General features: G+C 37.1%; 1 protein-coding gene and 1 long non-coding RNA gene across 4 annotated transcripts in view; one reads left to right on the top strand and one right to left on the bottom strand.

The window, feature by feature from the left end:
- BIRC6 (baculoviral IAP repeat containing 6) overlaps window positions 1-17,039 on the top strand; it is a 159,039-nt gene that overhangs the window by 105,232 nt on the left and 36,768 nt on the right. Inside the window, exon 64 of the mRNA XM_008643347.2 lies at window positions 1,288-1,456. Coding sequence (XP_008641569.1) covers window positions 1,288-1,456 — 169 coding nt within the window. The remainder of the gene's footprint in view (window positions 1-1,287; window positions 1,457-17,039) is intronic.
- On the bottom strand, window positions 1,466-11,577 carry LOC103624136. Of its 3 annotated transcripts, XR_001865942.1 has the most exons (4): window positions 10,668-11,577; window positions 9,298-9,540; window positions 4,893-6,868; window positions 1,466-4,087 (listed from the first exon to the last, which is right to left on the bottom strand). It is a non-coding gene; the product is annotated as an uncharacterized LOC103624136 (long non-coding RNA). The 3 variants fall into 3 exon arrangements; XR_001865940.1 differs by lacking the exon at window positions 1,466-4,087 and having other exon boundaries at window positions 4,856-6,868; window positions 10,668-11,537; XR_552383.2 differs by lacking the exons at window positions 1,466-4,087; window positions 4,893-6,868 and having other exon boundaries at window positions 7,260-9,540; window positions 10,668-11,535.

Raw genomic sequence — 17,039 nt, 5'->3', positions numbered from 1 at the left:
TGTAGGGAATATGAGATTGTATCTAGCCAAAAAAAGTTTAATTCACAGAACCTGCAGTTCAAAAGCATTAGCTAGCCTGCTGGGGTTAGAGCACAAAGGAGATGAAATTCTGAAAATGCCCACACCCTGACTGATGAAGGTACCATTCTGATGTCAGTTATTTAAGTCACAGATGGCATAATCATCATCTCTCTTGCAAAAGTACAACAAATAAAATCTGAAAGCATTTTTCTATTCAAGAAAGAGAAAAATCACCTAAATTAATCTCAGCGTAGCTTCCAGGCAGTATTCTGTATTCTGCCAGGCAGAAGTTTAGCTGTGAATGTGGTTAAGTCATGAAGTAAGGAGGCATTTGCTTAGGGCACTCAGCAGCTGAAGGAAGTAGTATTTTGCTGAACATGTCAGTCAGTTGTACAGCAGGCTTTCCTTGGTCCCTGCTCTAGAAAGGTTTAGAGAAATTCTATTCTACAGAGTGCTGATAAGATGCTGCAGCAAAATACCACAGGTAATGAGGTTAGAAGAAAGAGGGAGAATGAAAGAAGAGAGAAGGGGGTGAAAAGGTGAATAGAGTCCCTGGGACTTCAAGCAATACAGCCCGTCAAGCCTCCAAGTTACTTAGTTTGAGAGTACAGCTGCAGAAATCAGACCCATGGAAATGCTTATGACTACAACACATGGTAAGGGCCTGTGAACTCAGCCACAGCTGCCCTTGAGACAGGTGGGTGTGCAGTCAGGAGGTGCCTTCCCACCATCAGCAAGGGGAAGGCTGCTCTTTGTTTACTCAGATAAGAGCCGTACTCGTGAGTAGTTGTTCCTCCAGGTGACTGTTGTGTTCACCATAACTTACTGTTTCATCTTGAAACCCTGAAGTCCCATCCCAAAGAAGTTACAAAAATATTTGAAACATTTGCAGTTGAAGAAAAGTCTTACTGTTAGTTGGTCTACTTGGTGTTCTAAAGTGAAAGGGACTGGTCAGTTGCAGTCTCTGTGGTCTGAGCTGGCAAACTTGCTTTGAGTAACTCCAGCAGGTTTGTCAAAATTCATATTAATTGATCTCCTAAAATCATTCAGAATTGTAATAGTTATTTAATTTTATCATTAGCCAAAGTTGGAATAATCTAGTAACTGTATAGAAATTCTTCTGAAACATCTTTGGGAGTGCTGAAATTAATACCAGTACTGAATTTGCAAAATTCTGTGAAGTGTTAGAGCACGTATCTTAAGGAAAGTCAAAGTTCTTTTGACTGAAATAAATCAGTTTTGATTAAATATTTTGGTGTATTTCAGGTTCTTGCCAGTTACATAAATCCTGCAGGGAGTACATCAAATGAAGAGACTCAAACCAGCCATGAGGGGAGAGGCCAAAACAGCAGTGCTCTTCCATCCGTTCTCCTAGAGCTGCTCAGTCAGTCTTGCCTCATCCCAGCAATGTCATCATACCTCCGCAACGACTCAGGTAATGTGCCCTTGTCTCCTTCAAAATCAAAGCTGGCTTACTTCTGTCAAATGAGTTTTTGTAGAAGCAATAGGTAGTTCTTGCTAGTTTCAGTACACTTGCCAGTAGTATTTTTACTAATGGAATATTCACATGAACCTTAGAAAACAAAATAAAATAGAATCATCTGGCAGGATCTTGTTGAAATGCTCACGTTTGTTGCAATATCTTTAAATTTGAAGTTCACTTCTTTGGCTGTTGAAACCAACAGGAAAATGGTGTTTTCTTCTGAAAAGTTTACGTGTTAGTTCTTCTACAGAAAATACACAGAGAGGGAGTACTTTATACAAGACCATGAAACTTACTGTGAAGAAAAATGTTAATTTTAAAGAAATTTGAGGAAATGTATGCCTGAATTTGGTAAATGTTGCATATAGTAGGGCAATTCTACTTCAATCAAAGCTTTTTTTCCTTTATTTAGGAAATACAGAAATAAGCCTCTTACCAGAACTGCAGAATATTTCAAATATATAGGAACAAAATAAATTGTTGGGTATTTTAAAGCAAAAACAAATGAGTTCTATGAATTCATTAAATTTCTGCTCATAATTTTAAAACAAAGATGCTTTGATAGTTTTCATTTGGTATGTTGTACCTTGCTGGGGAAACCATTTCAGTTCTATGAGGTGGTGCGAAGCAGTATGAATTAAGCAAATGCCTGTGCAGAACTAATGGCAAAATCAGCAGACTGGGTTTGTGATTGATGTTCAGTCTCACTAGATGACAGGCTTTAGTATGGAGATGAGCCTTCGGTTGGATTTTTATTAAGTTACTTTGTTTTTAAAGATGGATTTAATCCTTAAGTATCTGGAGGAGTTGTTCCAAATCTGAGTAATTTGGTTTTGGAGCTTCTTTTGCCTGCCCTATTTTCGAAGCAACTGATAAATGTCTTTGTCCCATTACTGCAGTTCTTTGGGATGCCAGTTGGAGGGTGTGATGATGTGAATTCAGGAAACAGTGTTATAGCTTCTTGACTTGCAGCATATATTTTATGTTAGAGGTAAAAAGGAAATCATTCCTGTGTTAAGTATTTGCAAAGCAACTTAAGACTAGAACAAGAATGTGGCTCTTTTAATTTGTACTAACTAGGGTATTACATAATCTTGTGTGATGGAATGGAACTAGTTCAGAAAGTCTGCTGGGGTCTTACAGTAAAAATAAAAATACAAAGATGTTTCACTTGCTAGTGTGCAGTTTGACACCTTACCCTAATTTTGCAATGAATTTGTTGGTTCTGTTTTGCACATACTGCAGTGAGGAAAATGAACTAATGATATACCAAGCTCATTATTGCAATAGAAAATACAATGTAAAACAATAAAGGAAATGGTAAAGTAAAAGAATAAAGTAATCTTTCTAACAGATACTCAAATTCTTCTTTGTTGAGGAAGAGTCATTGAAAAGCCTGGCAAAAATGCCATGTTACCTAAAGGATGAAGCAGTTGATCCTGAGTTACAGATGAATCGCTGCTGCTGAAATTGCTTTTTGCTGTTTTCAACAGAAGAATGTATCTGTCTGTGTAAGTCACCTTTAACTGGGAAAGAACAGTCAGATACTGATAGAAGAGATGAGATATGTAGCTGGTGGCAAGAAGTTCAGACTAGTTTGGCTTTCAGGGACCATTTGTTTTCCCAAAGTACAAAGAAAAGGCAAAGTTCCGGTGAGACATGTTCATTTTAGGTATGTTTTCCACTGCTGAACTACTGTTGTTTGTGGTCGGCAGGAGGTGTTGAAACGTTGTGCCTGTGCATTAGCAATTAGGAAAGGGCAAGCAATGTAGCAGCTAAACTGTATTAAAGCAAAGCAAAACCTCGCTTTTCAGACAAAAAAATGAAAACTACTCTATTACAAGTTCACAAAGAGTGGGGTTATTTCTACTGAAATTTAGAACTGTAAATTCTGATGGTGGTTATCCTTTGATTGATCCAAGCAATGTAAATGTTTCCTGCTGTATTTGTTCAAAAGTATATAACACTATAATTAACAATGTCCTCCTGGATTTGAAAAATAACAACTTTGCAGGCTTGCATCAGTCAAGCTCATTTTTGGAAGCACAATAGGATAGCAGTATGAAAGGGAAGTGTGCAAGAAGGATGACTTCTGGAAAGAATGTTTTCTCTTTGTTAATATTTGAGCCAGATGCATTTAGTTGGGAAGGAATCCCTGGAAACAGTTTGTCTTAGTGATAAGAGGGCATAATTCCAGTGCAGTAAGTACTGTTGAGTTGAAAGGCAGACAGATAATTTTCACATTAATGAGTGCAAGTTACACGTGATGTAGGGGCTCTCAGTGTCACTGACTTTGAGTGTCAGGAGGCATAGCTAATACAAGAGAAGCTCTGAAGCTATGTTAGGCTCTGGTACAGTGCTTGTGGGACTGAAAAATTCACCTAATGTGTTTATAGTTCAGACATTTCAAATACGGAGATTATTTTTTCATTGTTACTACTATTTTTATTTTATTTTTTAAAACCTTGAAGACCAGTGCAATGTAGTTGAACAGATTTGAGTCTTTCCTGATAAAGCTTTGTCTAATTTCAGACTTAACTATCTTGAGTACTGGTTTCTTCTCTAGTAGGCCTGAACAGGAGCCTATGGAGAGTAAAAGAGAGAGCATCATCAGTAGTAATGCACACATATATGGTATTCTAATTTTCAGACTGGTGCAACTTCTGCTGTCAAAATGTACTTTTATGTGGAAGAAGCAGGTAACTGTCTTCTTCCTGTAACATGCTGGACTGAGAAATTAGGATATTGCATCTAGATTGCTAACAGAATGTTCTCAGGTTCTGGCACCTGAGCAGGAACAAGCTGTGCCCAGCACAATGGTGACAGAAATTAGCAATTTTCAGCAACTCTATAACTTTCTCAGATTTAAATGAGTACTGATGGGACCAGCTGAAGGTTACCTTTATGCTTAAGGTATTCTGCTAGATTTTAGGTATCATTGTAATTGTTGGGATAACAGTGATCTTCACGTATCTGTGTGTATCTACCATACACATAAAACTAAGGGGGGGAAAAAGTTTTGATAAAGAGGTATGTGCAATGAAGCTGCAAGCATGGTCTTTCCTTTCATTGCACAGTAGGCTGGTAACTCTGTGGTAGTATAAGACAGTAAGTATTCTGGTATTGATGTGAATTTTGTATTTTGTTTACACATGTTCAATTAGCTACAGGTCTGGCACATCCAGCTTGCAAAGCTCTTTCGGCAGATTGGCCCATGTCACAGTTGTAAATCTATCTGGGTTTTTTGTTGCTTAAGTTTATTTTGGCATTCTGCTTAATTTGCCCAAAACATACACGGACAAGATTGTTATCTATATAGTTCGAGATAAAAGGAATATTGATCAGACAAGCAATGCTCACATAACATTTAATCTTTTAGAAACCTCACCTTGAACCAGATCAGTACAAACCAGATTGCTCTGATACGTTCTGCAGCTTCGTCTGCATCAAAGTGAGGTGATTGTGAAGTCCTTGAAAATTGTGAACTGACCACTTGAATTAATTTCTGTAATTGCTTTTTTCTTGAAGAGAAGGAAGGTTTATCTGTCTTTGAAGAACTTTCCTTAGTATGCAAGATGGCTCTCATCACCAGGGGCAATAGCTGCTGTAATCCTCACCATTTCTTGATCACTTTTTTGGTGTTTGTTTCATGTCTTGTTATGGCATTACTGTGGCTTTTATTATCTTTCATTCTGTAAATGAAAAAAGTTTATTTTTGCAACACAGTGAGATTTTTTTATTATATCTGTGCTTATTCCTAAGACTTAACTCATTTACATTTGTAAAATTGATGTGGTTTTTAACTTCTATATCATGGAACATCTAGCACGTATTCATTACCATGCATATATGCACATTTCCCACCAAGAGCTGTCATGTAAAACCTTTTCACTATTGTCTTGTATACAGCACATTTCATTTGAAATAATTGCTGCTGTAGGGACTCTTCCAAATATGTGAACACTTATCTTCTTGAACAAAATGCACAGCAGTAAAATTAGCACTGTACAAGTGGCTCCCAGCAAATGTGTGACCATACATGACTGTCTTGAAGGTCTTGCTTTTGCTGATACTCGTAGGAGTTATTTGACTGGTAAGTTTATGGAAACGAATACAAGCTAGTATTTGCAAGTGGGACATGAGAAAGCAGTATTTATAATAGTCTTTGTAGCTAACAAGATTTACAGAGACAAGGCAGTGGAAAGGCATCATGAAACAGAAGGACAATCAAGTCACTTTTAGGACAGGGACTATTTTTTAATAGGCTTGAACAGTAAGAAGCCGAGTGAAGTTGGGATTTGTCAGTACCGCAATATTAGATAGTCTCTTCATGATAAAAACCACAGTTTTGTACTGCTTTGTCCTTGAACTAGTATATGGAGAGGGGTTTGTTACCACCTTTTCTTTGGAAAACAGACCTCATAGTAAGTTGCAGAATTCTGCTTGAATTCTCCTTGCTTGAATTTCCAGGCTTACAGGAAGCAGATGATACTGTAATTTTAGCTGGGGTTTTCTTGCATACTCCTTTCTTAGCCCACCTCTCCTTCTTTGGTGGACAAAGATGCTGTGTGATGTGGTCAGCATAGCTTGTAGTGTTATATGAGCTTAGTCTTCCCTGGGTTTGGCTGCTGAGAAGAGATGAAGCATTTCTGTGGGATGTCTTTGCCAAAAGGATTGTCTTTACTGACCAGTGTGTTCCACTTGATAAGAGTCCAGTATTTGCTTCCAGTGCACCTTTCGTAGTTTACCAAGTACTACCACATCATGGACTTGTGGATTCGTTAATGTTGTGCTGCTTAATCTTTCTGCCAAATACCTCATTGTGAACTTTGTTAGTAAGTACTGTCCCCAAATCTGTTGAATGTGAATGTGCTGCATTCTTCTTTCTGCCTCTTTTGATGTACCTGTGTTAGTTGAGTCCATTAAAGTCATACTGTTCAGGCCTCAGACCATGAACTACACTAGCTGGTCTGCTGAAGATAGAGTGTTTCTTTTCTAGCAATCGTACTTATTCTCAAGGCATTATATGGTGGTGTTTTACTTTCTGCCAAGTAGTCCAGTCCCGCTGAACTGAGTATGTTGAGTACTCTGAGGCAAATACACTGAGCTCTTTATTCATCCATCGTTGAAGGTGTGATGGTACTGCTGCAGCGTAAATGTTGAATCATCGTGCAACTCTGCTTTTCCCTAGACTATTGACTTTTTGCTGTGTATATTGAGAGGTAGCTGCTATTAAAATACTTTTTGTTGGTGAAATTCTTAAGCATATATTGGATTAAACATGTAAGTCCCAAAGCTGTTTATTAGAGCTCATTTAACTAAAGTTAGACTTGGGTCCACAGGAGTATAGCCCACAGGTATGACCTGTTAAGAGAGAACATGAGACTGCTGTTTTAAAACAAAATGAAACAAAATGTAACTCGTATGCTGAGGCAATCTAATGATAATGTTACCCTGTGACTTCCCTCTAAGGGTCCAAGCCTTTGCTATAAATGAAATTAGAAGTACAGTGGCAGTTTAGATAGACAGCATATAATTACTGAAATTAAAAATTCTCCTAGCCTTCATTAATGTTCATGAGCTCATACATTGGTAAAAGAATCATGCTGACCCTTTGCCACATTGGGTTATAATTTTGGGATTGGTTTTTGTCTGTTTTGCTGTTGAAAAGCTTACAAAGAAAGGTGCAGTATTTCACTGTAATGCTGATGTACTAGTTGAATCACGATTTCGAGAAGAGAGCTATGCACTGAAATGATACGAAATAAAACTGTTTATTTATTTCACAGAATTGACAAATTTTAAATAACTTCAGGATCAAAATAGACAGCAGTACTTTCTACCTGAATTTCACTTTTCAGGTTCTTGTAATCTTTCATTTTAGAGACCCATCTCAAATAGCCTTGTATTATGAGATTTAATGCAATAATATCCGTAAGTATGTAGATATAAGAAGTACATGGAAAAACTAATAATGGTAATACCTGTTCTGTAGTCTTAAATAAACACTAGTAACCTGCCTAACTCCTCTAGAATGTAGCTTAGTTTTATAGAATGCTTTGGTGCTTCATATACTGAAAATAAGTATACATTTTAATAGAGACTTGCTGAAGACTGTTGCTAGTAACTAAATTTTCTTGTCTGCATGTGCTTCCTTCCAGTGCAGTCTCAGCTCTGTTTATCATTTCTTCTAGTTGAGCCAGTATTGACTCAGAGTTGCAAAACCAGAATATACCATCTTCCACCTCATATGTCCATAAATCAGTGTTACAGTGTGTTTCTGCAACTCACTGAAATATTGTTGCCACATTCATTCTGGTCTAGATTTCTGACCTTATTCTATGCATGTATTGGTTTCAAAGGGACTTCCAAAGGCTCAGTTGGTTTAGCAGTCTCCAAATTCTATACAGTAATCAGCTATCACCTTTGTAAGGGATGCATTTTTTTGCATGTCATTTTATGGAGGAACTGGATGTAGTTTTGTAGCCTAGAAGAAATAGAGCTGATTTTCAGAAATGCAGCTGCTCTGTTGTTCCTCTGTGGCACATGTAATAGTAAGAAAAGTATTTATTAAAATCAGTTTATTTTTACTTTTTTCATGTTTATTTAATGAGGTTTTGATCCTAAGATCTCAAAAGTAATTTTCCTTATAGGTACATGTGAGATGCATTCATGTATACAAAAACTTGTATGGTCTCAGACTGTCTGCAGCTTTGGATCTAGTTTAAAGGCATATGTAGATTTAATTTAAAATGTGGATATTGTTTCACTAATTTCTGTAGCTAAATCGTGTGTTCCATGAAGTATGCTTAAGAATTGCAATTCTGGGCCTCAATCATAGTGCACAAAGAGAAAATGTCTTCAGGACCTGGTCCAGAAGGGAAGACTACAGTCTTCTAGACAAAGTTTAAACCTGTTTTCCATGCAACACTGTGAATCCTTGCATGATATGTTTTACTTGAAAATAAGCATCAGGGTGAAAACATGAGAATTGTATTTGGCTTCTGGTAAACACCTTCTAAAAATGATGATATAGAAAATGTAATTTAAGATTTTTTTCATTTAGAGAATATGTATTAGTGTGTCATTGAATTATTAATGTCTTAAAAGAAATACTGAAATTATTCTTTATTTTTTCACACCACTTTAAAGTATTTTTAATTAGAAAAGCACATTGTCATTATAGCATGATGATTTCAAATACAGATTTAGTAAAGGCAAGAAAATCTAACCTTTTTCAGGTTTCCACGAGACTAACAAAAATGCTGTAGAATATGGTAAATAGTTAAAATTTCGTTAATAATATTACAACTTCTAGTATAACAGTGTTCCTGTTTCCACACTTATTATACATTAGTGTAAGTTATAAGCCTAAATTATGGTGGCCTAAAAATAAAAAACCCTTTTGCCTGTTTTCTGGTCTCAGCTATGAAGAGACATACTGCACAAAACCATAGAAAGCATGGGACTTGCTTATAATTATTTATATATTTAGTTTATCTCCTTCTATGTTCTGATTATTTTCATTGTTTGCCTACATTTCTGTCTTGCTTGTTTGCTGGCAGTAAAACGGTGCCATCTCTGATCCTTCTGTTCGGATTTCATCTGTTACCAATGAGAAGTTGTATATTGTCTGCCTTCGTTTACGTAATTTAGCACCCTAGCTGGGCTCATAGGTACGCTTTGCAGTCATTGATGCAGCATCCTTAGCCAGACACTTCACTCTGGAATGTTTCTGATACTCTTTTCAGAGTGGTGGGTTTTTTGCTTTAAATTTAGAAATCAATTCTTACCATTGCAGGTCTTTGCATTTTGTTCTGTGCAATTGATACTCAAAAATGTCATCAAAGTGTAGTGTAGATGTACACAAAAACGATAACAAATAAATTGAGCACAGTTCCAATAATCCCAAGCAGTGCTAAAATAGATTCTTCTTTTTCCTCTTTCTCCTCTCGCTTTTTTACATCTTCCAGTGTTGTGATGGCAGAGGTCCCCATTTTTCCTGCAAATACCTTCACCAGTATTCTGGCAGCTAGCTAGAAAAAAGAAAGCAAATGGTAAATCTGGTCTGACAAACATGCAAGCTTTGATCTTTTTAAAAACAATTCTGTAGCTCTTCATACAACATTTCTTGATGCTGTTTATTGAGTTGTATATGTCTTTTGTTTTCTTTTTGTGTGCACATGTCCATGTTAAAAATAAACGTTCTGTAGGTACAGATTGACAGGAGTGAAAAACAGCTTGCTGCTTCAAGCCAGTTAATATGCTTTATTACAAAAGACATTTAAAATTTGTCTTTAGTGAGCTAATTTGTTTCCTTATAAAAGATGAAACTGGTGAAAGCAGGTATATGAGCATTGTCAAATACTCTGAAATGCCTGGGGAGGTTATATGCATTTTCAGCTTTTCTTAAATATTTAACTGCCACACTACAAAACCAGTTAAAAATATTGGTACTTGCTGCTTTCAAACACGGGAAATATGCCTCCCTAATACAGTATCACAGTTGTTTTTCACCAGTGAGCCCCCAGTAGGCAATTGCAAGTGAGATCTTACCCTTTTTCATGTTTAATAGATCAGCTTTTGGACATCCATGCAACAGTAAACATTTAACAGAAAATGTCTGTCTCTTCAAATATAAAGGTGGTTGTTCTATATGTTGATTACTGCAGTATGCCACAGGATGATAGTACTTTTTTAGTAGCAACATTCTATGCAATATAAGAATTCAAGTAGACATTTACAGATGCATATATGACTTGTTACCTTTTTTTGGTTGCAAAAGTGAGGTTGACAGGTCGTTTTCTATTACTTAGCTGCTCTTGTACTCTTAATTTACAGTCTAATATCCTCTAGAAACATATTCCCTATAAAATTATGTTCATTGGTGACTGAGATGTTGATCTTGTATGTTGATCTTGTATGATCTGCTATGCTGTTTTACCTTCATTGATCAGAAATTTGATGGGGATTTCTACTAGTTCAGATCACTCCAATTTACTGAAGGTACACAATCACATTTTATAGTGCAGTAGCATCTTTCTCTCCTGGCGCATGGCTTTAATCATTAAAGATTAACGTATTTCTGCTGTGAGTCTAATTAATGTCATCAGCTCAGAGCATATGTTACAGAAAGGTTTAAAAGAAAAAAGGTATTTCTTACCCTACATTGCATCAGGAATAAAATGTCATCAGACATGCTTCTTACTCGTCGATTCAGTGGCAAGCCAGGCTTTTATCTTCATGAAGGGGCTGCTCTGCTCTCTCAGACAGACCAGATAGGAGCACGAACAGTTTCTTGATGAAGAAGTTTATCAGTGAGGATAATAATGTTGCAGAATCTTCCAAATGAGTGGTGTTCTTTCTCAGTAATCCACTAAAGCGAGTATAGTTGAAAAAACAGTAAAGCTCTTTCTCAATAATGATCCTCGCTGTTGACTAATTGTCATTAAAATTGAGGATTCTTTTCCTTAGATGATGCAGAGCGACGAAATGCATGCTGTTCTGTTCTGTCTTAAAAAATACAAACAGCTCCTGGTTTTGTTCAGTTATACTTACTTATTTATTAAGACTTCAGAAACACCCAGCCTTTGATTTACTCTTTGTGGCAGCCGTCTGAAGAGGCTTTCTTACGTTGACATGCTGTAATTCCAAATGCAGCGAACTACGTGCAGTCACACTATGTAATTTTAGTCCAGCCTGAAAAAGGAAGAAAAGAGGTCTGCTTTGCTGGCAGTAGTGTGAACGCTGTCACACACCTGCATTCAGACGCTCTGGAAAGAATTCCAAGGTATTCTTCGGAGCATTGCATAACTCAGCCAGGCAAATCTGAAGAGAGGAATGACAGTGGCTTTAGTTGCACACTGTGGTGAGCTGTGACATTGATTAAACATGCACTTGGCACTTGCTGAATAAAGAAGGAGCTACGAGCCACCCTTGCAGACAGTGAGTTGCATAACAATGTGCGATGGCTCTGCTGTTTCATCGTCAGGCCCGGCACATTTTAATCCTGTACCAACGGAGAAAGTGTGTAAAGAGGAGCAGAGTTAACTGTACTTCGGGGTTTTCTGAGGAAGTGCTGCATGACAAATGGTGGCATTAAGGCATTCAAGCTGAAACAGTGTTTCTGCCTTTTGTCTTTTTATGCTTTGTTTGACAGGCAATTGTTTCTATGGGAAATAAATGCTTTTCCTCTTTTATTCACCGCCCAAAGAATGCAGGTTACCATATAATTAATGAAAACACTTAAAAATAATCCTGTTCTGATTTCATAGGAAGCATCAACACAATTTTTTTCCTGTTTAAATCAGAGGGAATTTTTTCCTGCCCAATTGCAAAGGGGGGAGAACTCTGCAAAGTCTTCTCCTCCCGGTCTCTTCAGATTAAAAAAAAGCACGCAATTTTAATAACCTCTGGAAGAAACTGTATTTCAAATAATTTTATTCAGTCACTTTGATCTATGAAGGCTACCAATGCCGTGTGTTTTCATTGGTGTAGCACAGCTTCTTGCTATGAATGCAGCTGTATTTTAAATATATCGGAAAACTTGTTTTGTAAAAAATACTTGCAATGTCAAGCAATTCAGAATCCAAATGTACAAAAATGTATTTCTATATATGTGTACAAAAAAATCAAAATACAATTACTTAGATCAAGTTCAAACAATGGGAAACCTTAATCATTTTTCAGAACAGCATATTTTAGGAATTATGAGGCAATATTTGAAATTCAGTGTTGAATCATCTTTTATAGAGAAAGCAGAAGACAGTAAAATCATTGTTTTAAATTCTACCACTTTCAACTTAATTTACATTGCATTTTTTCCTCATTATTTTTCCAAAGTGTCTAAGTACATGTGTTAGTTTCTTAGTAATAGACAAAACTGCATATTTTGCATGTGCATTATTTTAATGGCAAATACCATGTTTGAAGTATTGTGAGTTGTATGGTACTTGTACATGATTTCCCCTTTATCCCAAAAGTTATGTTGCCTCAATGAAATTGCTTGACTCTAGAAGATTTAACTAATTAGGTTAAATCTCTCCAGCATAGCTTCCTTAAATATATATTCTAATATGTGTATATGATCTTTCCTTTCAAGCTCTTCCCTTGTTCTGAAAAGGCTGCTTCATCTTCTGTTGTTCTTGGAATTGTTTTGTCTCTGTATCTTGAATGTATTTCTGTATTCGTTTAGATCCATTCAGAGATACAAAGGGGGAATTTTCACCTGTGTATTCTGACCACTCACCTTGCTGAGAGCACCTAGCAATAACAGAATTTTCAAGCCACTGTACTGTTTTAACCCTCACATGTTCAAAATCAAACCCTTTCCTTTGTGAAAGGGGGAAATAGTGCAATGTGAGTATTTTGTTTAAAGATTAATGATATATTTGCAGCTCCACTGCAAATAACCAGCTAATTACGATGTACCCACAGAGAGCAGCAAAAAAATCCCGAAACATTTCTTGGCTTGGTTATTGCTGTGGGTGAGGTCTCATAGTGATCTGCTGTTTTTATAATTGTGATGCAACTGGCACGTCAGTGGCTATGGTGAAGCCCGGGAAACAAATGTGTCTGTGCTCCCTTTGCACACAGGTGAGGGGCAGAGGTGCCTCCTGCACACCGCAGTTCAGATGCAGTGTTTGCCATGGTCTGACGGCGTTTCTCCCTGATGTCCTGCCACTGCATCGATATGCGTGTCGGTGTGGACGTGTCATGAATGGGTTTGGGAAACAGACCCAGCCAAAAATAAATCTCTAGCACAGCACAGTAAGAAGGATGGGGAAGTAGCTGCTTAAGCTGTCAGTGGTGGCAAAGAGTTGCTGTTTGGAAGAAACAAATAGAGGTTGTCAGACTTAACATTTGTCAGTTATAGGAAACTCAAGGAATTCATCCATGTTGGGTGGAAGCTGTCATTTACAAATAACTTCCTTATAGCTATAATGCATCTCCCGTGTGAAGAGAAAATTCCATGCAAGATTTCTCACATGAGTGAAGTGAGTAATATATGTTGATTTTAAAACGCCTTGATTTATCCATAATACTTGATGATATTTGGAAAGATGGGGAGATACTTTACATTTTGTGTAAAATAACATTAAGAGCCTGGGAGTACATTTTATAGATGCCAGTAATAAACCCACCCGTTTTGGGGTGACCATTACATGGTTATATAGTATTTGGAGTTCGGACACTGGTATCCAAAAACAGCCTAAATTTAATTCTGTTACTTCCATCTAGGAAGAGCTTTCAAGCACTTAGTAAGACTTTGGCAACTCCTCAGTAACTGATTTATGTGGTATTCTGAGAGCAGGACAAATTTGGTTGATTAGAGGTCACTCTGTTCATTGCAACTGAAATCTTCTATTGCATGGGAATAGACCTTAGGCAATACAAATGTATGTCATGTTTTAAAGATACTCACACTTCAGGGGAAGTTGTCAAGCTATCTTGTAAAAACTCAGTGGTATAAATTCAACAATCTACTGTCCTGATGCTGCGATGATCGTTATCCTGCTATACGCTACCACTACAAGTAATGTGGTACACCCAGAGCATCAAAATTGCAAAAAGAGCAAGTTCTCTTAAGTGTATGTTTTATTTTTCTTCATGTGTTTTTATGAATTAATATAATTTTTGATTTTTGTGTACACTGAAATTATTCTATATGCTGTATTTTTTCATTAAAATAGATGTTTTGAGTCAGATAGTGTCTAGACTTAAAAGTCTATTTATGTTTAAATGCTGTAATGAAATCCAAAAGATCAGTTGTCCAAGAAGACTGTTTCCCTTGTAGTTGTTCTGAATTTTCCCCAAGATGCAGAAAATTATGTGAAGTGAGGTAGCACATGTATCCTGTAGGTGATGCATTCTAGTTTTCTTCTTGAACAACCTCCAAAAACTTCCCTTTATGAGGTCTGATAGATTTTAAGTTAAATTGCAGAACAATAGAGCAAACTGTGTCTCTTGGGAGATGCAATAATATGCACAAATTAGGATGAACTGGCTGGTTTAGCATAAGCAATAAGTGGATAGCCACATTCCTTCTCCTTTAGTTTTTTCTTTATTTCTTTTTTTTTCTCTCTTCTGATACTGTTTTCTTTGTGGGTGCTGTTAGCCTATTTTTTATGATACAGATTGATGTGTGATGCCCTTGAGTCAGCAGTGATAGGCATGGCCAGGTTTCAAAGTATTTTTGTACTCTTCTGGTGAAAAAAGAGGAAGGACTCAGGTCCTTCATCTGAAGCAACATAAGTTATTTTTAGCTTTCTTACTATTCTCTTTCATGGCTCTTCTATATATTTCAGCTCAGCACTTACTTGATTTTGACATTTCAGCTATATGCTACATCTTGTTTTCCTTCTGACTGAGGAACTTCCTTGTCTTTTGGCTGCTGTCTGGGGGTTTTCCTGATTTTGTAACTTAGCTGCTGACCCAAAATATCCTTGGAAAAATTCAGAATTCTCTCGTAAGTAACTACAGAAGTTTCTCTAGTCAGTTCCCACCTGACAGCTTTCGCTTAGCAAAAATTTTCTTGTCCCAGTCTCTGCCACTTGCTCTGAAGTAGTTCTGTGTTAAGAAGTCAGTTAAACGAATGTGAAATAGTACCAATTCTTCTGCCACACCTCTTTCAACACCAGCTTCTCTTCATACTGGTCAAGCTCAATTCCTGTGATCATGGTCAGAATTGACACTGCTATTTTGTCAAGAAAAGTGGTAAGTTTGACAATTGAGTAAAAGTTTAGAAAAAGCCTTTGGAAGATGTCCCGTGACATGTCACGTATTTGCTCGGAGAGAAGTATTTAAATCACTATCTTCATGTACTGAAGCAATTTAGAAGTTGGTGACTGATTAATGTTCCTGAGTTAGAGGTGAGGATTTCAGCCCCAGCTGTGTGTGGTGACCTTCTGACACTGGGAAATCTTCATTTTTCATATTGTACCTTTATATAAAGTGGTTAGTAACTTTTAGAATGCTTCAGTTCAGATTCAGTGCTTTTCTCTGCAGCTCAAGAGGGGTTTTTTAATCAAAGACAGCAGGTTTTTGGGACTACTCTTTCACGCTGGTTTGAGTGTAGGCTTCACGTTTCTCTAGGAGTATTAGAGTTTTCAAGTATCAGTTTTTTGAGTTCTCATCTTCATAAATTTTGTTGTGTTAGAGGAGTCCGGTACGTGAATATTGAGTCCTAACTGGGCAAGCACAGGGGAAGCAGAGTAGGGATTGTAGTCCAGGCGGGTGGCTCTCAGGGAACTGCAGTACTACACCAACTTCTTCTTTCTCCAAAGTCCTTAAAGCATCTTACCATCTGAGAAAGAGTTCATCTTGTCTGTCTTGAGTTTTCAGATGACCAATCTTGAAAAATAAAACAAACCTAGAGGTTACTGCGATCTCAGCATCTTTTGCTATGTTTCTTTCCTCTGTTTTGTCATCTTTATTGGAAATAGTTTTGGAATAAGAGGATGAAAGTATTTGCCTATGAAATCTCTTATTTCCTATTGCAAAAGAATATGAATATATACTTGTATTTTCAAAGCATTTAAAGTAGCAGACTGTTTTCTGGTAGATACTGCTTTTGGATTAGAACTATAACAGAATTTTTTTAAATGTCAAAACTGATTATCCATTTGACTGGTTAATAATATAAAAGATTTCTGAAAGTACAAATTATAAATTTGTACTTTCAGCTCTACTGTATTGCAGAAATGTGTTGTAATTTATAAGGAGTAATTATGTGTTGAAACATCATGGCATTGAAACCTTTGAAAATTAAAAACCTAGTTGTTACAAGCAACGAAGCAGCTTAGATTTGGTTTGTAATTGGGTACTGGATTGCATGACAGATAAAGCACTTAGTCAAGACTGAAGCTTGCTACAAGGAGCTAATTGGAGGTATTTTTTTTCAACAAATTGATATTTAGCTAAGTTCAGTGAGAGACTGGATTTTTGCTTCAATCTTTATCTGTTTCTGTACTGCACATTGTTTTATATGGCTTTTAAACATAAATTCATGAACTGGTGGATCTTCATTGATTTATACAGCTGGTGGTATATTTTGCAACTGCCATGTACAGAGAATACCTCAGACTAGCTTGTGACCTGTGGCCCCACTCACTTGATCATAGTGAATGAAAGTGCCTTTTAAATTTTCCAGAAGGAAAGGATTTTCGTGGTTAAGATACTCAAGAAATATCAGGTGAGAAATAGGAAGGTGTCTTGGTTTGAAAGACAGGTGTCTGCTAAGGAAGGCAGAAGCCTTCCTTGGAATGGCAGATGCAACCCCCTTCCCTCTGAGTTATTATAATTTTGAAATCAAGGGGCTTTTAGGCAACGATGTGGGAAATAGGAATAACAGTTCTTTACTATTATATATCTCTATGTGCATAACCAGTCAAACAAACGGCAGTAACTCTGGCAGTAACAGCAAACAATCACAAACCCAGTCCCGGCCTTCTCGGCTGTCAGGCCCTTTCCCCTCGGGTGCAGTTCCGCTCGCAGCCGGCAGGGGCGCTGGCGGCTCCCGGTGAGCAGGGCAGGT

The sequence above is a fragment of the Corvus brachyrhynchos genome, unplaced genomic scaffold (genome assembly GCF_000691975.1).
Source record: "Corvus brachyrhynchos isolate BGI_N302 unplaced genomic scaffold, ASM69197v1 scaffold70, whole genome shotgun sequence".
NCBI lineage: Eukaryota > Metazoa > Chordata > Aves > Passeriformes > Corvidae > Corvus > Corvus brachyrhynchos.
The sequence above is the reverse complement of the archived record's forward strand: the minus strand, read 5'-3'. Positions and strand labels throughout refer to the sequence as shown.